This window comes from Musca domestica, unplaced genomic scaffold, assembly GCF_030504385.1.
Source record: "Musca domestica strain aabys unplaced genomic scaffold, Musca_domestica.polishedcontigs.V.1.1 15, whole genome shotgun sequence".
Taxonomy (NCBI): Eukaryota; Metazoa; Arthropoda; class Insecta; order Diptera; family Muscidae; genus Musca; species Musca domestica.
In genome coordinates, this window is record NW_026712207.1 from 15,784,442 (window position 1) to 15,810,462 (window position 26,021).

General features: G+C 35.9%; 1 protein-coding gene across 6 annotated transcripts in view; it reads right to left on the reverse strand.

Annotated features, from left to right (window-relative positions):
• The window catches only part of LOC101897588 (RNA-binding protein Musashi homolog Rbp6), an 824,018-nt gene that overhangs the window by 572,200 nt on the left and 225,797 nt on the right, over positions 1-26,021 (reverse strand). For all 6 annotated transcript variants that reach the window (XM_059119712.1, XM_059119713.1, XM_059119711.1 and 3 more), the window contains exon 4: positions 18,214-18,295. In XM_059119712.1, the coding sequence (XP_058975695.1) occupies positions 18,214-18,295 (82 nt within the window). The remainder of the gene's footprint in view (positions 1-18,213; positions 18,296-26,021) is intronic.

A 26,021-nucleotide genomic window follows, 5' to 3' on the forward strand; every position in this document is an offset into this window, starting at 1 on the left:
TCAAGTCACTAAGCCACATTGCCGTCCGTAGGCCGTAGAAGTGACTGCAAAAAGAAAGACACAAGAGTTGTGTCTTTCCAGCATAGCTTGGTATGAACGTCTGTCTGTTCGTTCATTTGTCTGTCTGTCTGTCTGTCAGTCGTGTATTCTTCATTCAGCTTAGTTCTTGATTTGTCAGTTTTCTTGCCGTTCCTCTGAAATAAGTGTGAGCGAGATTGCCAGTATGTAAATGAAGCTGTCCAAGGTTCTGTGGTTCATCCAAAGATATTCCATTCACTTATATCTTCCCAGGGCAGTTGTGGCAGCACAAACGAAGCAAGCAAGCAAGGGTTGAATTGTCCTTGTTGTTGTCGTAGTGGTTGTTGTTGGACAACATGCAACGTGCTAAGACAAAAGGCATCATTTGCTATGTATATAAGATGTAGGCCGGTTAATACATCCGTTCGGTGTATTTGGTTTTTTTTGCTGTTGTTGTTTAGTTCACTTTTGGTTTGGTTTGCATTTAATACATCATCATTCACATCCATTTCTCCTCCCATCCGTCCATCCATCCATCCATCTCTTCTCACATCGGGCATCAGTTGCAGTCGCAGCCTCATCCTCCTCCTCCCTTTGTGAATGACTTTCATCAACAACACGTGACTTAAAGCAAATCAAATCTAAACAAGACAGCAGAACCTGAGGTGAGTGTGTGTGCCCATATACACATACATATGTTTGTGTATGTATATGGCTAATCGTTTGGGTATGCGTGACTGTTTGCATTCTTTGACTTTCTGCATCGTACTTGTGCCTGCCTGCCAGTCTGCCTGCCTGCATTTGTCAGAGTGGAGTGTGCGTAGGCGTATGAGTTTCGGATGAGATTTTCTTTTGCAAACATCTGCCTTCGAGTCTCTACGTTTATTCCTCTTTTCACACTGATCGTATATTTTTCATATTCCGGACATTTGCAAGGACGTAAATTGGAAAGGTGCAATTATACGGAGGGAATGAAATTTGAAACATAGCAAAATATTATATTGAAACTCTTACAGGGAAAAATATTGAAATTAAAAATAAAGTTCAGATGTCCTTTTTGAATACCAAAATTGGATCCAGTCCGAAAGCAGACATTGGATAACTACCACAAAAAAAACTGTATATGTAATGTGTGGAGTATTAAAAGAACCGGATGCTTATTTCCGATTTTATAATAATTTTGAATATTCAAAACTTTGAGCCTTTGTGGGGGAAGTAACAGAAGGAATGGTCAGATCTCTATCATTTTTATAACAGATCTTGTGTTAATATAAATATTGAGATGTGCCAAGTCTGAATGAAATTAGATGTTAATTTCGCGTTTTATGAGCTTAATGGATATTCAGAATTTTGACCCTTTGTGGGGAAGGACCGATATATTCCATCTTCACACCACACCTTGGGTTAATGAAAATATGGACATTTTTATATAAGGGTTAGATTTATTGAAAATGTTTACCCTTTCTGGGGAAGGCACTTGATGGAGTGGCCCGGATTTGTCCATTACCCACCCTACCCAGCATTGATGCATATATTAGGATTTGCAAAGTTAGAGCAAAATCGGATTATCCTTTCTCTTTCTATGAATTAAAATACATTCTTTTTTAAATTTCGTCCTTTTGTGGGGAGGTACCAGAAGGAGTGGACCGATACTGTCCATCTCCGAACTCGATCTAAGTTTGACAATAATATTACGATGTAATATTATTATCATATCAAATGATATATACTCACTCTAGTCATATGGCTGAGGACTTTATGCCCCCTTAAAATCTAAGCTCCCTTACAGAGGTTAAAAATTTATGAATCTCCTTATTTGCGATGATGGGTGAAGATGGATTGATGAAGAGATTAAAGTTTTGAAAAAAAAACTTGTATTATACTTGATAGTTCTCCAATTTGGTGCAATCATTAATAAACTTGATTTTTAAGAACGATTTTTCTGGGACTCGTAGCCGACAAAAAATTTAGGTTTTTTCAAAGGACCTTATGGAATAGTGTTTTTATACGCTCCACCATAGTATGGAGAATATATTAAGTTTGTCATTCCGGTTGTAACACCTCGAAATATACATTTTAGACTCCACAAAGTGTTTATATTCCTGATCAGCACAAAATTTTATGTCGATTTAGCGATGTCCTTGCGTCTGTGGAAATCACTCTAGCTTCCGAACGAATTGAAGACGATTGATCAAATTTTACTCAAATATATATTATGTTTGGAGAACTTTTGGAATTGAAAATGGGCCATGTTGGTCTACGTGTTGGTATAGCCCCCATATAACGATACCTCTCGATATTCGGTACTTTATTGATTTTATCTCCATTATTAACCGGAATTCTTTAAAATTTGGTGTTTGAAGTTCGAAATGGATACTACAGCCTAAGACAGAAAATTTTCTGTGCAGGTCCACTCTTCGTATAGTCTCCATATAACGGTACCTCCTGATATTCGGTATTTTGATGATTTTAGCTACATTATTCAGCGATTTTTTTTTAAGTTTCGCATTTGAATATTGTAATGGCTTATGACAAAAGTTTCCTATGCAGGTCCATGTCGTCGTATAGAGCCTAATATAACAGCTACATTCGGTATTTTTAAGATTTTTTTAAGTTTTCGAAAAAATCCTGTTCCAAAATGTGTGGATTTTTAAAAAATATTTTTGAAGTAACCCTATCATTTTCAATATTTAAAGGACGTTCTAACCAACTATCGTGGATAAAGAATTCATTTTTAAAGGACTTTCTTATAAGTTATCTCAGTTTTATAATTTTTTTTTTATTTTTGGTTTTTTTCATGAATTTTCTAACAAATTTTTTTCGAAATCTTCCCAAACGTGAATCTAAGTGATTTTTTTAAATATATGTAGTGACGTTCTAGCTAGAAATTGTGGATCTATAATAATATAGTATTTATTCCTTTAATCAAAGTACATGATTTGAAAATATTTTTTTTAAAACTTCCAGATCAGAGATTTATTTTGGTCCAAAAATTACAATAGAAGAATCGTATATATTTAAAAAAAAAGTCAATAATTTAAGAAAATCTTGGTCAAAATCGTGGATTTTTTTTAATATTAATTGGAAGCCTAAAAATTAGTTTTTAAAGAGAAAAATGCATTTTTTAAAGTTTTCGTGATTAAGATGTAAAGTTTTGTAAAAAATCAAAAATTTTAAGAATTTCTGGCAAAAATTGTGAGTGATTCAAAATATCTTAAACAAAATAAAGTTGACTTTTATTAGAAATACAAACGTGATTTTGTAAGAAAAATAATTTCCCGTGTACCATTTAAATAATACACACCTTTGCTATGGTCATACAGATAGGCAGAGGGTATATTTGTATTTCTGAAAGGAATACACCCAATAATTGTCTGGCAAAAACTTTCCATAATTAGCTTAAAATTCAAATCTCATATCAAAAATATTTTCAATTCATGTTCAAATAATTTATTTCTTTAATTCATGAACGTACGACTTCCATTTCTTTATTTTAACTGATTTCCATAATTTCCTTTACTCATACATATTTGCAGAGGGTTAACTGTATCCAACACCCAGTAAGAATATGTGAATCCTTTGTCATACGAACCGTCCAATCTTCATACGTTGACTGAGTGGCTAAATTCATGTTTATTTCTCGATATGTTTGGCATTAAGTATCCAAGTAAGTTTGTGATGGTTTCTAGACATTGTCGAGAACGTATGTACGTACGTATGTATGTTTGCTTGTTTGTTTGCTTTAAAATTTGTTGGATTTCATGGTTAAATTATGCGTAGGCAAGTCTGGATCATCTTTTCCTCAAGTACTCTGTACAAAAATCTCTCGCAAAGATATGATACTGCGAATTGTCAGAGGGTGCAGTGGTGATAGCACTGCATTGCTAGTAATAAACACTTCAAGGACGACAGCATCTCCATCAGCATGTCAGCAAAATCATTTTGCTTACGTTGCATATGGTTAAGGATTAAAGTGAGTTTGGTTATTTGCATATAAGTATGGATGTGGCAATAAGTTTCTTATTAAAATTTTGCTTATAGAAAAATGAAATCCAAAATCATGGAAAATATTTAATAGAGGGCACATGATTACCATAATATTAACAAGCGATAAAATAAATGTCCATGGGGGAAATCTCTTCTCACTGCTTGGTTTAGGGCATAAAAAACGTTGTCCTTAAAAAATTGCCAATTATTTAAACAAAAATTATGATTACATGCAGGAAACTTGAATGCCACAGATTTTGCTGGGCTTACAAGTGTCTTACAGCCTAAATTAATATGCCAAGTCAACCCTTCGAACCCACACCATGGTTGTGCGTATCAGAAAATAATTTAATTAAAGAAGGGATAAAATCCTATTTTGTAACTCGCAGATCCGAAGACGGAATTCGAGTACCCAATTTGTTTGAAACTTCGTACATCGAACTTGTTTTTTATTAAATTTAGGTCAGATGGAAAAATTGACAATCTACTTCTACTCCTTTTGGGAGAATTAGTTAAAATCGATTTTGAATAATCATCAGTGCAGTAAATATAAATGTTTCCATTACTCCGGTGGAAATATGGCCACACTCCTTCTCGCGACTCTGCCATATTGGATCACAACTTTAAACAATAATACCACATAGAAACGAACGAGTTTGTATACACATACTCCAATGTTTCTGTCAATATAAAATCATGTCTAGATATCCAAAAAGACATTTAAAGTATTCAGGCTTTGTAACGTGGTTTTCTCGTCAGATGAGGTTAGGGATAGAGATATCATCGGAAAATATGGTATGACCCCACTGAAAGCAGGAAATATCTCTTTATAAGGGCCGTATCCAAGGCTACATTAATATATATTTTTTTAAATATCCTTTCTACATAATAAGAATAAGATAAAAACTCAAAATGTCAATATTTGACGAAATAAAATCCGAGTTATCATCACAAGGCGAGTATTCCAAAAAGTGCACCGATATTTTCCTTACCTACGATTCTGGGAGTAATCCAAAGATCTCCATCAAATTTCAAGGCTCTATCCTAAATATTGCAAAACATACAGAGTGAGATGAAAAAACTACAACCAACTTCAGACTGCTGTCATTTCTAAGCCACTCGTCCGACAGCTGTTTAAAAAAATTCCAGTGTCAGCTAATTATATTGTTTACAAGCGTACAAAACCATTTTGGTGTGAATTTCCTAGAAAAAAAGTTATTTGTAATGGAATTTAAGCGTGATAGTATGATTACTGGTAGCGTAGCCCGACGTCAAAGAAGTGGACGGAGGAAAACAACAACATCAGCAGAAATGGTTCGAAAAGTAAAGAAGCGACTTGATCGAAACCCGGCTCGCAGTAGCCGAAAAAATGGCTTGTGAGCTGAACATATCGCAATATTTCATTCGGCAAATAAAGAAAAATGAGCTCGGGGTAAAGCCATTGAAATTCCAAAAGCCATTGCAATTCCAAAAGAGAACAGTTGCTTCGCTTGGCCGAAAGTAGTGAGCTGCCGAATTTGGTTTTCTCCGATGAGAAGACATTCGTTGCCCAGCAGTTTGTGAACAAACAAAATGATCGTGTTTACTTGCCAAAGAGGTCAGCTGAGAAAGTGCACCTCCGGTTGGCCACCAGAACTCAAGCGCAGGCCATGGCGATGGTGTGCGCCGCCATAACAGCCGATGGTCGCTGTCTGCTAGTATTAATCGAACGTGGCATCAAAATAAATGCCGAATATTATAGCGAAAATATTCTAGAGGGTGTACTAAAGCCTTGGGTACGCAAACATTTTGGCCGCAGACCAAAGTTGACTAATTCGAACAAATCTAAACTCATTCTAAAATTTTATGCCATTTCCCACATTTTTTGCTTTCATTCAATAAAACTAAAAAAAATTTAAAAAGTATGCGTTCCACTTTGCTGCGGTTTTTTTATCTCACCCTGTATATGGATTCCTGGAGTTTAGGTAAGATTATAGACCCCCGAGGTCTTCTAGGTCCTATAGTACAATTTTATGACAAATATTTTTTTTTTTGGAATATTTCTGTTGAATGGCGTTCGGCTTACAGTTGTTCATGTCGTGTTCGAGGAGTAGATAATCGAGAACTCGTATCAGTGGTCGGAGCTTAGTAAGTCGGGCTTTGCTACCCATCTCTACGCGGCTTCCGTTGGTTTCCGTTGGGACTGCGATCTCGAATTTCTTGACAGAGAGTCCGAAACTCACCACTTAACCTTTAGGCAATCTCTATAACTCACCATAATGACCAAGTGAATGAGAATTATTTCTCATGTGTTATGATGATGATGGCAAAGGAGTGACCGATCCCCGATAAGCGGCGTAAGCATTGCTTAGGTTGGTTGAGTTGTTCGTTGGTCTATTGCAGTGTTGTATGTTTGTGAGGTGAGCTGATTACAATTTTTCTTTGTTACCTAACTTCTGCTAATTTTGTGCATGTATTTATTGATTTGAAAAAAAAAATAAATAAATAAATAAACAAAATATTTTAAAAATCGATACATGGGCCAAAAAGCACGGGCATTAATGCCCGTTCTGCCATGGAATTGAAAGATACGAGTTTGGATTTTATTTTCGAAATAAAATACAGGCAAAATGAAGAAAGATATCAAATAAATGAAAACAACTTTTTGCATATAATTTTGAATAATTCTGAAGTTTTTCGAAGCTGTTATACCTCCATGCCATTGAGTGCTGTACACAATAGTTGCTATTGGGTATCCCCATTTTTCTGTGGGTGATAGTTTTTTCCACCTTACAGTTTTAACATCTAAAGCCATTCTTAAAACAGCCGCGCTTAGAGATCAACGACTATACTAAAAACATTCACGCTTAAAAACATGTTTCTTAGAAGATTCACGCTCAGATATGGTATACCATTCTCAAAAGTTCCACCAAGTCTTTTTAAAGGTCACTGAGAGAAAAACTAAAACGTAAAACATATACGCTTGGTGTTATAATACGATATACGGGTTACAACATTTCGGTACCTCCCCAATAATATCCGGCACTCCAAAATCCATATAGTCAGAAAGCGTAAATGAGATAATATACAACTCTCAGGAGGGGGAAGAAATTCCCACAATTTATGGGTTTCAACATTTCAAGGTCATATCCCAAAAGCGGCCCCCTTTTTATGTTCTAATTTGGTTGTTGTTTGTATAGTTTATTATAACCCAAATTTACCTTTTCGTAAACATTTAATACGCTTAAAACAAAACCTTATTATCACAACTGCTCTCTCTCTCTCTCTCCCTCTCGTATAAATATATACGCTCAAAATAAATCCTTAAACACTCCAAGTAACGATTCCAAGTTCACATTAACTGCAGACACATTAAAACGGCAGAGATAAAATCAAATTGCTGGAAAAAATCGTGTGTAATGTAATCTTCATAAAAATAAGAATATGTTTGCTCTATCTACAGAATGTTCTACACATGCACACATTCGAAAGGAACAAGCTTATCAGCACACACACCCCCATAACCCTACCTTCGGTTCAAGTATTTGAAATGTATACCATAGCATCAGCATCGGCGTGCCGTTTATCATAAAAATCTCCGTCTATCGCATAATCCTTTTTAAAACTCATTAAATGTTAAAAAGTACATTAAACACATTTAATTTTTATTTTTTTTCTCTTTAGCATGGCACACAACCCCAGCAGCAAACAAACACATTTAAACTTCGGGACCCCATATCCGCTGTTATGTCGAAAAATTCCTGCCATCAGGCCTGTATCCGTCAGCCAGCATCTTGTTGAAAATTACAATATTTTGAATTATAGCCACCTTATATCTGTTTTTTGTTTCGTTGCAAAGAAACTGACAATGAAAACAGCAACAACAACAAGAGTATGAAAAAAGTATAACAACAATGGCGCGGCGGCACAGGAGAATCCTTTTATTACCGAAACGAAAACGACACTTTACCCTGAGACACGTACATTTATGACACATCCCACGAATTCATTGGCAAATCCCGGAAAACCCCACCCCGCCGTACCCATCGAATTGTAAAAAGAAAACGGCAAGAAAACAGTTAACAAACAATTTCGTTAAATTCTACGCAAATCGAAGAACGAAAAAAATGATGTGGTGCGGGGGATGGAAGAGGGTACGGGACTGGGACAGCGGATCTTCAACACATAATTTTAGACAAGGTATTTATAAGAACATAACGTGATAATCACCTTATCCTTAAATATACGATTAAAACCGTTGGTACACGGGTTTTCACACAAACTGATGATACTGCGATGCAGGCAATGCCAAGGATGGCATACAGTGAAAGGACGTTGAATGATAATCATATTTCATAAATTATAAAAGGGCTAGAAATAGTCAAATACATGGAGACCCTTGTAGATATGGGGGTTAAGAAGTATGTCTGTGATGACAAATATAAAAAAATAATAGAAGCAAAGACACGAACCAAATGGATATGATTTATGCAACTTTAAAGGGTATTTAATTAATCTACAACCTCGATTAGCAGTTAATGATATTTAAAACCAGTAAGTAAAAGTGAAAAGTCGAGCGGGACCGGGGCCCTACACCACTATGCATATTTAGTAGAGCTGCCGTAACAAAAGAATTTATTTTGAAGAAGATCATACCGCCTATCAATATTTGGTTTTAGAGCAGTTATAGTTTGGTTTCAGAGGAAACGAATATATGGGAGGTATATCCAATTCTGAATCGATTTTCACTCAATTTGACAGAAGCATTTTTATCGTTTATATACCATTACCATATACCAAAAAATATAATTCGGAGCCGAGATTCACAAAATGGAAACGTACGTCCGCAATTCACTCCATTTGGGTTGATATTAGCCAAGTTTGATGTACTTGCTTCTAAACTGAATTCGGTCGGATGTATCAAAATTCAGGTCATTTGGACTGATATTGGCTATTTGGTGCACAATTCACCCGAAATCGGTTGACAAAATCTGATACACCTATTTCAGATCTGTATCTGATCATTTTTGTGGAATGCGTATTACGCTTGTAAGGGCACCAAATCGGATTAAACATACATATGAGAGCTATAACTATATCTGAACCAATTTACAACAAATTTGAAGCATTAGTTTATAGAATGAATACAGTCAAAATTGCCAAAATTCAGTAGACTTGGACTGATAGAAGCCATTTGGTGCCCAATAAACCTGATATCGGATAAAAATATATTTAGAAGTTATGTCCTTATCTGAGCCAATCTCGATAAAATTTGAGAGATGCATTTTCGAGCAGTATCCGATGTCCAGTACCAAATATCATTCTTCTGGAGTGCATATTAAGACCCCAAATCGGATGACACATATACAGGGTGAGATAAAAAACTGCAATAAAGTCAAACGCCACAATTTTTACATTTTTTTTTTTTTTAAATTTATTGAATAAAAGCAAAAAATGTCGGAAGTAGCATCAAATTTTAGAATAAGTTTAGATTTGTTCGAATTGGTCACCTTTGGCACGAATTATGGCCTTCCAACGGCCAATGAAACCGTCACACGCTGCCCAAATTTTGCTCTGCGGTATTTTGGCCCATTACCGGCGAAACGCTTGCTTGAGATAATCGACACTTTGGTATTTTTTGTGCCAACCTTGCTTTCAAAATACTCCAGACACATTAGTCCAATGGATTGGTATCCGAAGATTTTGGTGGTACGCTTGATATGAAGCGAGGAACCTCATTCTATACCCATTCTTGGGTAGCGCAGGCCACACCATCACCATGGCCGGCGTTCTGGTGGCCAGGTGGCAGGCACATTTTCAGCAGACCTCTTTGGCAAGTAAACACGATCATTTTCTTTGTTTATAAACTGCTGGACAACGAATGTTTTCTCATCGGAGAAAACCAAATTCAGCAGTTCACCATTTTCGGCCAAACGAAGCAACTCTTTAGCTCTTTTGAGTCTATTTTCTTTCTGTTGCGGTGTAAGTTTTTGCACTTTTTGGAATTCCAATAGCTTTACCACGAGCACATTTTTCAATATTTGCCGAATGGAATATTGCGATATGTTCAGCTCACGATCCATTTTTCGGCCATTGCGACGCGGGTTTCGATAAAGTCGCTTTTTTATTTTTCGAACCACTTCTGCTGATGTTGCTGTTTTCTTCCGTTCACTTCCTTGACGTCGGGCTACGCTACCAGTATCACGGTAACGAGCGATGGTATCATGAAGATTCATTCACATTTAAATGCTGAAGTGCTCCACCGATAGCCACTTGTGGGTTTCTATCCAAATATAAAGAAATCACACTATCTCGCTTGAATTCCATCCCGAATAACATTTTTTTCTGGAAAATTCTCACCAAGATGCTTTTGTACGCTTGTAAACAATATAATGAACTGTCCCTGAAATAATTTTAACAGCTATCGGATGAGTGGCTTAGAAATGACAGCAGTCTGAAGTTGGTTGCAGCTTTTTCATCTCACCCTGTATTTGGAAGCATAAATAATGAACAAGAACTGTACATTCAATACGGTGGTTAAAACTGTTTCCTAAAATTGTTTCATTAATAACAGAATAGCGGGATCATCATTATTTTCCAAAAGAAAATAACTTCATATCACAAATAAAAATCCTTAAGAACCCAGTACCAATCCCTGAACCTGACACTGTTTCGCCCATATTTATGAAAATATTCTTCGTCTTCTTTGGTATTATCCAAATACGGTGTTAATGTCTCATTAGAACAATGTTGCTATTCGTGTTCCTCGTGTAGTCGAGTATATGTGTTTGTAGAGTATGTGTGTGTGTGCGCTTCTGAATATGTTCGGGGTATGAGAATACAAATATATCTTCTTAATTGAATTTGTCTAATGTGTTTTAAATGTTACCGAATTGTTTCACGCACAAAAGCAGAACATCACAAATACCTAAACGTAACACTCATAGATACAAACATACACAAGGTAGGGGGTGAGCTGAGAGAGAGGGAGAGAGAGAGAGAGAGTAGGAAAATAATACAAGTTTTGTGTGAGAATTTGAAGAGTGCGAATAAAAGTCCTGGAATTTATTCGACATTCCGTGTCACACATACCCATCTAAACAACATGTTTATAATCCGCCATAAACAATTGCAGTGTCAAGCATACGTAGGAATTTTAAAGACGCTCTGCTTAAGAGACTTAGCGTAAAGAGTTTAGGGATTCGAAGAACAATTTTATAATTTGTTTTAGAAAAGAATTATGTTTGTTTTCTTCACTTTTTTTTTTTTTTTTTTTTTGCAAACGACAAATATATTCTAAACCATAAATTTCATGGAATTGAAACAATTTCATAATTTTTCAGAATGTTGCATATCCACATGTAGGACAACTTAAGCCAAAATTTAAAACTCTCCTATTCTACTTCATTATTGCCACATTTTGTGTGAAAATATTATCACATCCTGAGGCCATCCGTAAGGGAGATTCACCGATTATGTTGACAACCCCCAGAAGTGCAAGATAATATGAATGTTGTCCCCGAAGCAGTTACGCATGTTATAATGCTGCATAACTTGTAAGTGGTAGTTTTGTGCAGTACGTATCTACGAGGGCTGGTGTTAAAGGGTTTGGAAATACCAAAAGAATACTCATATAATCTCTTGCAGATTTGGACACCATTTAGTTAAGATGTTAAAATAGGTCTTTGAAAAGCAGAACTACATTGACTGAATATTTTACAAAGCCAGAATCTATAAAATAACTCCAATCCAGCTCGGTAAAAGAATATTAATTCTTTGGGGTTTATCGTTGGGGAAAATCACACAATTTTTCGATGTCGCTCGAATATGAGTGGGAATATTTTCCTCGTTTTTGTGTGGGAGCAAACTTCTTTCAAAATCGAACAGATTCTCCTATTGCCGAGCAATGCCGTTATTGTATTTTATTGTATGTGTATTTTTCTGTACAAGAACACCCCCTCCTCATCCTCTCAAATCAAAAACCTATCAAAAAACCAAAATTATTTACCGCTCTCTAAAGCATTAAGAATGTCGAGAAACACAGAACGCCCTTACATGTTGACTTCACCTAAGCATCGATAGATTTAGCATACAGGGTTGCCCATATTCGACGGACCCATCTGACAACGCCATAACTTTTGACAGAGATGTCACATCGCTTAATGACATACCGCGTTTGAAGCGTCAGTCCAAGCAGATTTTTACCATGAACCAATACACGCCACGCGAGCGCTCTGAAATAGTTGAAATTTACATTCAACAGAAGAATTCAATTGTGAAAACTCAACGTGCTTTTAAAACATTAAAAAATGGTAAGGCTCTTTCTAATCCGAAGAGGCCATATAAAAGTCGACCAAGGCGATCGGCCGAGAATATCGCTGCCGTACGAGCCAGTGTTGAGAGGTCCCCAAGAACAACAACGGATTATTCGCATTGATTTGCATTTGTTCCCATACAAAATTCAATTGACGCAAAGAATGTTGCCTGCGGACAAGCCTCGTCGATTGGAATGGGCCCATAGGTCCGTCGAATATAGGCAACCCTGTATGCCTTAAATTTTAACAAAAGCGGGTACTACGTTCGAGAGGCAGACAGACAGGCGGACGATGGGTCATCGCAAGATCGACTCCAAATGTCCTGAAAAGGAGACATAGATTATAATACTGTTATTTGAACGAGGTACATTTTGGCTGATACACTCGTGTACCTGTAGTCACATGGCTGAGGATATAAAACAAAAATAATGTGCCAAGTCGGGTAATCGTTCGAAAGTTATCCAGACAGACGGGCATGGCTAGATATGTACTGTAACTAAACCGACTTCTTCCAAAGAGACATTAGATTTAAATCAAAATTCCAATGAGGGGTATCCTATATTCCCTCCTACCATTTGATGGTGCGTGACCAGATCCGGACCATTTGAAGTCTAACTGGTAGTAGCAATGCTACGAAATCTAGCCGGAGGCTATATTCTGGTACCACGAGTGCCAAGTGCCCCTAGATCCCTGCATTTATCCCCTTGTGGAAGCATCGATGTGGCAGTGATTTATTCCAAAATCGAGGGGTGAGTGTGTTGATCGAATGTGGAGCTGAATTATCAACATTGTGGCTGACCCAACCATGGAGGCGTCCATGTCGAAATACATGCCGGCGAATTTGTACTCACTTTTGTGGGGGTGGTGGTAGATGCATTGTTTTCACCCATTGTTTTGAAAAGACCACTGTGAGATAGGTAGGTACCACACACAGATATTATTTCTGTAATTGAAGGGCTGAGGGAATCAACAAAGGCCTGCTTGGTTGGGTAACAAAATTACTACTATAACAAAATTACTACAATAGGCTTCGACTTCATATTGCATACCGTCTCATTCCCTTAAAATATTTGTTTTCAGCGTTGTTAATATTTCGTCCCCTGAGATTCGTAGGCTTCAATACTGACCAAGGTATCAGCTTTTAGTTTTCAAACATAACATTATGGTCAAGGAACTGAAGAAGAAGTAAGGCCTTACTTTTTAAAAATTAAATTGAGTGACGATATTTGATTTTAGTCCTAGGCCAACCTGTGGACAACAGGCAAACATTTATGTAGATTATAAATCATATGATAAGAACTTAAGAACATATTCTTGATTTTTTCATGGGCTCATGAATATTTTAAGTTATCCATGAATATCCTATGGATTCCATGAATCCATGCATGAAGCAACGTCAACATGTCCTTTTATTGACTGCACACATTGTTCGTCATAACCCCCCATCGAAATACTCATTAAACCAATTTTACATTTGTTTAGACTATAAACTTAGCTATTCATTTGATATTGTTGCAATCCGAAGAATCCTCCATTATTCAATGAAATCACATCACATCACAGAAAACGAAACACTCACACTTTTACAACTCACGTCGCATAGATCATACCAACACTATTATGTGCCGCGCAAAGGTGTTCGGGTTAATACCGTAAAACGATGAAAAATTTTTATGAAGTTACATTGTCGTTTTACAGCGATTTAAGAGTTTTACAAGTGCGACGAAATGTTGAGACATGACAAGAAGCCGTGCACGAAAATAAGAAAAAAAGAAATACGAACGACAATGAAAACAATAACAAAAAAAATCTTCCATAGAATGTCATCACAACACAGCTATTTCAGTCAAAAGGTGTGTAAAGAAAACAATAACTGCGTTGCAAGACAAAAGGAACCAAATCTCCACAAAAGACAAACGGCAGAACAACTGCAGGCAGTGAACAGGGCAATGAGACGGAAGTGTGGTGGCAAAAATCAATGATAGCCCCCTTAAGTATGCTATAAGATTGTAACACTAAGCCAAATTCTGGGTATATGAGTGTGTGCGTGCGTGTGTGTGTGAATGGTCCGCAGTGTGCGTTGGTTGGGACAAAATGATTGCGCTGCAGTACAATTTAATAAGAGAAACTTGATGTCGCTTAAAAGAATGTTTATGGAAATTTTTCACTTAAACTTGAGCAAAGTAATAAATGTTTTAACAATAACAACAACACTAACACTAACATCAGCCGCATCAAAATCACCAGCAATGGCAACAAATTTGCTGAAGAGAAAATGATGCAACAACACATACACACACACCCAAATCTCTCCGAGGAATAAATTGTACAGCAACGACAGTTACACAAATTACACCCAGGAATGGAGATGAGCCGAGGTGAGCAAAGGCGCCCCCCAAAAAAGCAACAATTCTCATTTCTTCTGCCCCTGGCCAGCTGATGGCACCGACGAGTAACGAAGATACTGGAAACAAATAACAAATTAGAAAACTTTCAAATAAAATTCAAACAAAACTTTATGTACACTTTAACATTCTGTACATCTTCGGCATCACCTATTCGCCACTTGACAAAGGCGAAGGAAAAAAGGTCTTGGCCTTCCCAGGTGTCTGGGGTTGGTTCACGTTCCCGGGCTTCGGGACAAAAGCTCGCACACCTTTATATTTGCACGTTCGTTCGTTCGTTCGTTCATTCATTTATTTATTCATTCACCAGGTCACCATCCCTCTCGCGCTCTCTGTCGCTCCCACTGACACGGCTTCACTGTCTTAAATGTTGAAATACACGAAAAGATCAAAATGTACCAAAGTATGGTTATAAATCACCTAACGAAGTAAAAGTATCATAAGAATGGAAAAACAATGTGAAAATGCTTTTCATCCGATATCAAGGGAAATGCTTAACAGTCGTCGTCTTGGCGTAGCATCGCATCACACATTCAAAAGTGCCAGCAATATTAAGCGTAATAAAATATTGTGCTAACGAAATATTTCAAATTAAAAAAGCAAAAAAGGAACGGAGAGAATGCAACAGCTGGTTGGAGGAGCTGCTGAATTGAGGAGGGAGGTACGAATGCGAATGACGATGCAGTGAAATGCTTCAATGCGTCACATCAATAAATTGATGGGATGGGAGGAATCACAAATGCAAATATTTAAGTGTAAATATAAAACAGTTAATAAATCCGCAACAAATTCAAGATAAAATAAAATTTGGTTTAGACTCTCAAAAGAACTATCAGAATTGATAGTATTTTTTACCAACCTAGATCGAGCTTTAGTGTTTTTAAATTTCCTAAACCTCCTATAATGAGAATGAGGTACTCGATATATTCCTATGTGAGTGTGGCAGAAATACACTAAAGCATTATGCTGCATGAAAATCCCCTAATCCCTAATCCCCTCCTCCATAAAAGTTTCAAATTTTGAAAAGCTGTAAATCTAATAAAATTTGAAATCAGTGTCCGGCTTCACTGAAACTTCGCATATCTCAATATTTCCTTCCTTATCAAATAACACCTAGCGATTATTGAGCCACTATTTCTGTGAGCATCCAAATTTCTCAAAATTATAAAGAAAACATAGAATCGACAGGGTCAATTAAAACATCCACACTTCCGATAAATCATAATTATCATGAAATAAAAAATAAGCCCTGGTTTTTGAAATATTTTTAGGACTTCGAGTTCGTGAATCCTCGAAATAAAAGGACCTCCTGATCAACATCTGTACTTCCCTTCAATATTTTACTGGAATTCCTGGTTAAAAATCTTATATTTTTTATAAGATTTTTGATGACCAGGATCATCAAGAATCGAATAATTTTTAAACATGTTTTTAAGGACACCCCGGCCACGAATCGTTGATTTCCTGAATTGTTAAAATTTTGAAGGATCTTCATGGTAACGAATCAACGATTTTTAAAGCACTTCTTGATCAAGAATAATGAATTTTAAATAAATATTTTGAAGAAATTTCTGGTCATAAATCCTTGATTTGTTACAGGACTTCCTAGTGATGAGTGGGAAGTTTTTGGTTTAGAATCGTATATATTTTAAGGTCAAGAATCATGTTTTTTTATTAATATGTTGTAGGACTTCCTGGGTACGAATTGTATATTTATCCCCTACACCCTACTGTGGTCAGGGTATCATTTGTTTGTAAAATGGAGAAGGAAGCGAGATACACCCATAGTTTCTTGTGATGATCTGCATAGAATCAGATTCTGAGTCAATATATGTATATCCGTGCGCCCGTCTGCCCTTGTATTTTTTTTTAAAGTACAGTTCGCATTTATTGTCTAATTGAAATGAAACTTTTCTCTAATAAATTCTTTGGTCCATGGACGAACCCTATTGAAATTTGTGATTATCGCTTCAAATTTAGATATAACTTCTGTTTAATCGTCCGATTTAATTTTTTGTTCGCCAAATATGTAATATGGTTTCAGCACATCCGAAAAGTACTTCAAAATCAGTTCAGATGTGGGTATAGATCCCATATAGATGTTTCATCCGATTTGGGGTTTCAAGTCCCTCACATACCTAATATGCACTCCACATCGATGATATTTGATACCAGACATCAGATACTGCTCGAAAATGCCTCTGCAAAATTGTACGGTTCAGATTTTAATGTAGCTTCGATATACATCTATATCCGATTTTACGGTTATTGTTCCCAATGTATGTTACATTAGCTCAAATTGAAGAGATCATTCGTTGAAATAAATTTCATAATTGGTATGATCTACTTCACATAAATTCCCAATATATATTTTTTTTTTTGTTACGGGAGCCCTACTAAATACACAAAGTAGTGTAGGGTATGGTTTTAAACGGCTTCCCGATCACAAAATATTTTATTTTCCTTCAAAAAACACGTAATTTTAAAGGACTGCTGTTCTCGAATCGTCAATTTTCGAGAACTTCCTGATCAAAACCAGTTGATTTCTTTTTTAAATATTTTAAAGGACATCCCAGTCATGAATCGTTGTATTTTTGAAAAGCCGTACAAAGACTTAAACAGGACTTCCAGGTCAATAAACGAGGATTTTTTTATATTTTGAAGGATTTCCCTGCTTATGAATCATTGATTTGTTAAGGAACTTTCTAGTTACAACGTTTTTGAATGTTTTTAAAATAATTACTGGCCAAGAGCCGTGTTTTCTAAAATTTTTGTACGAAAAAGGGCGTATTATGTGTTATAATTTTTGTTAACCCATTTCGTTCAGAGATTTAATTTTTATTTTCGTTTTTGAAAAAAATACTTTTTAGGATAATTTGGCCCACCGATATTTTGTTTTTCCAGAAACCAGTGTTCGAAATTTCGAAAGTCAAATTTACACATACCTAAAGTCACTTTTGTGCATGCAAACCATGCTATTTATATTTAGTGTAACGGTTACATACATTAGTAATAATTCCTTATCATTACCTTATTCATTTTTTTTTTTGTTATTTTTTAAAATTATTTTAAAGTGTCCAAAAATATTATATTATATTATTTTCATTGTTTTTGGAAAATCGAACAGAAGAGCGAAATGGGTTAAAAAATTTCGTCCAAGAATCTTTTGATTTTTTAACATTTTTCAAGGATTCCCTGGCTTTAAAAAAAAATTCGCTCCGGACATATGTAGTGAAAAAAGGCTTCCTACATAAAGATACCATATTTTTCGTAAAATATTTCAACGGTTTCCTGTGCAGAGGTGGTGAATGCTTTTTATATTTATAACTTTCTAATCACTTTTTCAGGTATTTTTTAAGAACTTCCTGGCCAAAAAATGGTGGCTACATTTTTATGGGCATTCCGGCAAAAATAATTTTGAATTTTAAAATAAAGCGTTTACTGACTATTATGAATTAAATAAAATATAAATTTTATGCATTTCTTGATCATTAATAGCTTTCACTTACCTCGACCTTCGCGTCGCAGGATCTTTCATAACCATAGCCTCAGAAATTGCACCAAAACGGCTAAAATAGTCTTTTAAACTCTCTGAAAGGAAACCAAAAGAAAAAAACAAAACACAATTATTACCCACATCCACACGCATACATTTTCTTGGCTACAAGATAGTCATCTACATATTTTATAGATACAATTTTTCCCAAAAATACAACATCTGGAAACAAAGAATATAATACACCATATAAAACAAAAAAATAAAAATAAATGGAAAACCATGCATCTGCTGACAATGGCTCTTTAAATGGTGGCAATCTCAACAAACCAATGTCAATCTGCGACTAAAACTGCATTCATCCTCAACACGCAACAATTATAGTTCGCTCTATTCTCCCTTCGCCATCCATCACACACATACATTAGCACTTGGCAAAATATCAATCGCCAATGGCCCCCCAAGTCAGTGGCTGGCTAAATTCCGCTGGGGGATAAGTCAAACTCCAAATAAGCCGTAGTCATTGCAGTGGACAGACAGACGGACAAACAGCCAGCCAACCAGCCACTTGGGGTCGCAAATAACTAAAATAATACATCATAAATCTTAACGAGTGCACAATAAAAATTCAATAAAAACAAAACGCAATGCAACGCGTGCCATTATTGTGTGCGTCGAGTTGTAGTTGTTTCTCGCTTCTCTCGCCACTTTTAAATTGCAATCGCCAATCACATGGGAACGGAACGGGACGGGATGTAGTGCGACCCTCTACACAGTATGGCATTGAAAACATAACGACACTTTGCAAGTTTAGCCACCACATCGCAAGTGGCTGAAAAAACGGCGTCCATTAACAACCACTGGTTGCACTGGCTGGATTTGAATGGGAGTCAGTAGTGCAATGCGATTGTCCCCGTTATGCTTTGGGGTTTTTTTCTGGTTAAAGTTGTAAAGGAGCGGAAATTTATTTAAAATAAGATTTTCAGAGAGGGTAATTTTAAATTGTTTACTTCAAGTAATGAATTAATGGAGAGGGGGTTTTGAATTTAAAAAGAGGTTTCATGAAGTTGTGGTGGAGAAGAAGGTGCATTAGGGGGTTTCTGGATAAGTAAAATACTATATTCGATTTCTAAGTGTGTCCCCCTCCGTTCGCATTAATAAGCATTGATACCTTTAACATGTTATCAAGGGACTTTTGTTACCAAATTTTCTTTTCATTTATTTATTTCGTTAATTTGTTGAGATTATCAAGACTTTCTATGCCAATTTGGAACATTTATAGTATCTCCATATATTACGGTTCCATTTTAGGATATTCTAAACGTTCAAGGCTTCCTATAGGATAAATAAACATCGTACGAGGAAACTTCAAATTCGGTTAACATTTCTACTATTACTTCTGATAACACTGTGCAACAGCTTATTTGTCATACCTAATATAATCGACACCACGCGGAATTTCTATTCAACTAGAAAACGTGACCAAGACCATAGAAATCACTGAAATAGGGGGAACTGCCATATGAGGTCTATACAAAAAACTCGATCAATACTGATGATATTTTGCACAGAGGATTTTTACTTGCTAAGAACTCCAAATACGAAAAGTTCTCAAAATTATTTGGAAAGGATGGCTAAGACGTAAAAATAATTGAAGTCGGGATATACTCTCATATGGGAGCTAAATCAAAGAATAGACCGATGTGATATACATAAGTCTAAATGAAATATAAAGATCTCTCAAATCTCAATTTTAAAGCCATCTTAAATTCTGCGAAGTATATGTATGTACAACAACCTTTGCTTTATTATTTTAAATTTTTCCCATATTATGGTATAGTTTATATTTCAGAACCACATTACATTTTGTATTTTGAGGAGTTCTCAATCGTTTTGAAATTGTGCCTCATTACAGTGATGGTTGAAGAATATTTAGATGGGTTCAAAAATAGGTCACACGGGTCCACTCCTTTTAATACCTCCCCATAAAAATTCAATATTAAACAAAAAGTTAAGATGGTGGTCAAGTATTCAGGACTTTTACGCTTCCTCGTGAAGAGGACGAGCTGTGTTTTTTACCGGTTTGCGCCTAGGCCATTGCTGCGTGCCAACCTTGATAGTTTAACGAGATCTGCAATTTTTTGCAAGAACTTCTTTGCAACCAACATAACCACATCGTCAATATGAGAAACGACATTTGTTCCATATCCTTGAGTATATCAATAATGGTGATAGAAAACTGCTGTACCCTGGTGACCGATCTCCTAATGAAGCTCTCACCATCGTGTGAAGTGATGATTCTGCTGCTAAATATAGTATTAATCCATTCTATGAGGATCAGTTTCGAGAGGGAGTTATAAATGGATTCGAGTGTGATATTGTCAAAGGCTCCCTCGATATCGAGAAAAGCTGCCGAGGTAATTTTTCATACTGCACTGTCTCAATTGATTCGTAGGGTAAGTGTACCAGTAGTCGGCAAATAAAGTTTTAATAACTTTTTATAAAATTTCATAAATTTGTAGTTTTATTAAAACAATGCTTTTTGCCAGTGGTCGGCACCACTTGCCAATTGGCGGTATGGCATGTTCCAACAGTCGGCATACCAATTTTTTTGTAAGAATAATTAATAATAATAATAAATGAATTCATTAAAATATAATATTTTTGTTTAGTTAAACTGATTCGACGTCTTTATTGTACTTTTCTTAAGAATATGGATTGTTAAGGACCTTCACAGACAAAAATTTAATTTTTATTAGAATAAATCATCTTTTCTTAGCGAAATTGTACACAAAGATAGCTGACAATATATTTGAAGTTAACAAAATACATTTAGTTATAAAAGTTTCATTTATTTGGGCTTAAAAATAAAAAGTGCCGACTACTAGGACATGCCGAACTCAGGCACACTTACCCTATTTCATATAGCCATGCTGAGCAGTACACTCGGAGGTATTAAAGCCCTGATTTCAACACCATGTGTTTCCAACGTAGGTGACGATGACTTCCCACCACAGTACTGGAAAGTGCGATAGACACAGACCTAAAAGTCTTTCCCCCAAAATAGTAGCTATTGCCGGCGGGAATAATAGCATATTTTCAAGATGATTTGAAGGGTTTGAAAGTGTTTATGGCACACTTGGCTTTTGGAATGCTTAGAATTATATCAATCAGTTTAATGGTAATCGCTTTGATCGAGTTGCCAGTCGATTATCGCATGTGTACAGTTTGGAAAGTGAGTGCTGAGTTTTTAGAACGGAGTTGGTTCACGAGCTATACTTCCTTTGGATTTGGGAACCTTTAAAAATACATTGCTAAATCTGGCGGCTTCATTGATATTTCCTATCGACCAAGTGGAGGAGAATTACGACCTACGATAACCTTCTTGATTTCACAGTTGTACCTATTAAAGGCGGCATCATTGGCTTCCTAGTCCGCAAGTTGTTTGGTCTTGTTGGAACTATTACAAAATCGTCTGCTCTCCTTCCTTAGATTGTCTAAATGTTTTCAGCACCACAGTGGTTGACATTTTTTGTCTGGATAGGTAAGAAGACAGGATTTCTTATAGCACTCGAGCATGATGCTCTAATCACATTTACAGAGTATCTGAGGCTGAGGTTAAGGGTATATCACTGTTTTCCTTGGGTTCCTTTAAAGGCCTTCTGTGGAGATCTTTGAAACAATATTCCGGTGATCCAAGAAGGAGCACTCAGAGGATACCTTCCAATCTAGTATAAGTGATTCATTCCTGCTATTAGTAAGGGTGAGGTCAATGACCTCCTCTCTGTAAATATTTTGATACGTCGCATATGATTATGCTTTAGAATAAAATCTAAAAATTGACTCACATCTGTATTTGTGATGGCATTAATGATTAATGGCATTAATGGGATTGGACGAGCAGCTTCTCTAATTCTTGGGATGGCAGGTCGTGTTGAAGAAATTACATCTTAATATATCGGTTGGAGAATGCAGTTAAACGTGATGGGAATTGTTATATTTAGCGCCATACCAAAGCGGGTAATTCCGTTGGTAAATGTGACTAGGATCATCAAAGTGCCATTTATAGGGTGATACCGTTATATGGAGGCCATACGACAGCGTGAACCTATATATATAATGTTCCGCCATTGGAGTCAGAATCTATTACGAACTACAAATACCAATTTTTGGACAATCCATCAATATTTCGAATATTAGGAATTACCGTTATATGGACCGTGTACCGATACATCTCATTTTCAATATCATCCTAGATACAAATTTCAAAACACTTCATCAAATAATGTGGGCTGTGTCGGGATTTCAACAGACAGACAGACGGACATTGCTAAGTTGACTTAGAATTTTATGCTGATCAAAAAAAATATATACTTTATGGGGTCTGCGACGAATATTCAGAGCTGTTACAATGGAATAACAAATTTAATATAACCTCCTTTCCATGGTGAAGGCTATAAAAATTGCAATGTCAATTAATTTACTATTTTTTTACGTTATTTCAAAAATATTGAAAAAAAAATATACAATTTGAATTATAACAATGCTTTCCCATTAGTAACATTTCCCTTCTACGTCTCTGGACAGTCTTGTACTATTTTTATTATTATGGACATTCCTGCCATAGTCGCCATATGGCCCGCTTGGTATTAGCGTTTGTTTGTTGCATTTGTTGTTGGCATCGGGTTATGTATGGAGTCGCGTGATTTAACTTTTAAAATGATAATTATGTGCAATAATAAAAACGATTTATATGCTTATGACAGTTTAAGCATAATAAATTAAAACATGACCGAACAAGCAAGCTCACGATACGAACGAACGACAATGCACGCGACTAAAAGTCAAACAACCCAACTGGCAAAATGACATAGAAATCGCCAGTGTCACTATTTATGATAACACTATGTTCCCAGAAAGAGAAAAAGAGCTGAGTTACATTTTTCTTAAAAGGCATTCAGGAAAAAGGGCCCTCGTTCTGCTTAAAAAAGGGAAGTGAAAACCACAAATATACAACTCATTAACGAATGGCAAGCATTTGAAAAATAGGCAAGCTATTTTGTGAGCTATGGGCTATGAGGAAGTAGTTGTGACCTTTATCTGGCAGACGTGTAATCCTTTTATAAGTAAATCATTTTCAAAGAAGAACCAGTGAAGAAAGTCTTAAAGTCGGGCGGGGCCGATTTTATGATACCCTACACCACTTTGCTAATTTAGTAGAGCTCCATATAACAATTAAACGTTTTTATGGGAGAATTCAATCATACACGCTATGATTATAATTATAATTTAAAGTTCAAAAGACTAACTATGCCGAAGCATTTGTATCTTTTAAATTCGGACTTGTATTGGCCACAATTAATTAGAAATCGAATAAAGATATATATGGGAGATATCCAAATCTGAACCGATCTCGATAAAATTTGGCAAAGGTATTTCTGAGCTGTATTTGATATATTTCCCTGAATATCGTTGTTACAGAGTGCATAATACGGCTGCGGAGGACAAAAATAACAAATCGGATAAAAAATATATATGGGAGCTATAGCTATATCTGAACCGATTTCAAATTTGGCATACTTATTTTCAGGCCTAATTTGGTTGTATGTGAAAAATTCCATACTATTCCGGCTGATATTACACGTTTGGTGCACAATAAAAGGCAAATCGGACGAAGATATATATGGGAGCTACATCTAAATTTTTACCGATTATCTTCAATTTCAATAGGGTTCGTCCTTGGGCCAAACAAATGAGTTGTGCATAATTTCATCTTGATCGGGCAATAAATGCAAACTGTACTTTGTTTACAATAATACATGAACAGACGGACGGACTGACAGACAGAGGGACGGACGCACCGACATGCATACATCGACTCAGAATGTGATTCTATGCAGATCATCAAAAGTAACTATCTGTCTATCTCGTTTCCTTTTGCCTGTTACAAACAAATGCCCAAAGACATAATACCCTGACCACCATGTGGTGTAGGGTATAAAAAGGCCCTCTTATAACCCGCACGTACTTCATCCCAACCCTACCATGAAATGCTATTCACATATGAGTAGCTATGTTTGATTTCATTGTTAGCGGTTAGCGTAATAAAAACATGTCATTACAAATTGACATTATAAAAATTAAAACAACACCAAACAACAGCAACAAGAACAAGAAAAACTATGCATAACAGAATGTCATTGGCATTTAGGCACATTAAAAAGGGGGAGGGTGAATGGGTAGCTACAACTTGCAACTCACCAGAGTTCGCTCGACTTGTTCTGCAAGTAATTGATTGTTTTGTTGATTTCCCATTTAAACGCGTCACATACATGCACACATAACTAAATGGTCATGCACGCATTCAAACAGGATTACCAGCGGAAGGGGTTAGGCGAAGAAAGAGAGAGACAGAGTGACAGAGAGGGGGATTTCGCAAACAGGTTTTGGTGTCTTGTACCAAAGTGGGTGGATTAATGGTGGTTGACATGTGTTAGGATTTATTTACAACACGTGTGGTTGACTTGTTCTTTCAACCCTCCCACTAACCATCTCTCCCCTGTCACGGTTCTTCCCTTTTGCATAGTACGAATCACGAATATTGGGGTACTTTGTTAATTTCGTGACTTACGGAAGCGCACATAAAACAAATAGAATAATTTTAGGTTAATTTTTGTTACCAGAAATTTTGTAACATTTTCAAAACAAATGTCACAAAATTTTTGTTGGGTATTTTTAATTGAAGTCTGGTTTTTGTGATGTGATTTGAAAAAGGGAAAAGAATATGCAAGCCTTTGTTCTTCAATGGGGAAACATTTGAATGTGTTGCAAGTATTTAAATCAAGAAGGGATATGGTTTTGAAGGTGCAATTAACGTTTTTTCCATTGTTTATTGTGGAATATTCGATTTTATTAGGGAAAAACTCTGAGCCGGGTCAACCACCAAAAATAAACCTGGCGAAAAATGTTTAAACATTAAATAAAGGGTGAATATTTGTAAAAAAAAAATTTACTAGAAATTGTTTATTTCATTCCGCTACAAGGAAGAAAACCAATTGAGAAAATTTGATATTTATGTTACTGAAAGTTGCTGGAGAAATATGACCAGTAAAATTTTTGAAAAATTAAACAGCTGAATGATTTCTGCCACAGTTTGAAGGAGGGTATAATAGATTTGTCATTCCATTTGTAAACCATGGAAATATTCGATGGAGACCCATTCAGTACATATAATAATAATCTGCATTAAATTCTAAGTAGATATAGCGATGTCCGACTGTCTACTGATATCACGATACAGCCCACATTATTTGACGTAGAAAATATTTGAAATTTGACAAAATAGTTGGTATTAAAAATTAGGTATAAAACGTCCAAGTTTTCGAATAGCCCCATATAAGGGTACCTCTAAATACATAGTTTTCTGACTATTTAAGCATTTCGAGTTTTTTTCCTGCAAAATCTGCCCACAAAAAATTGTCAACATATTGACATAAATTTTCAAACTTTTTCACCATTGAAGTGACATATTTTTAACGATAGGTGGTAAAACCCCGCCGGTGACTTTTATTTGTGCATAGTCAAAGATTAAAAAATGTATAGGTGTTTTCACGAAATATTCGGCGGAGACCCCATAAAATATTTATAACGATGATCTGAACGATGAAATTTGACAAAATAGTTGTTATAGAAAATTAGGTATATCGGTCTAAGTTTTCGAATAGCCCCATATAACGGTATCTCTAAATATATAGTTTTCAGACTATTTAAGCATTAATTAGCATTTCAAGTTTTTGTCTGCAAAATTGCCAACATATTGGC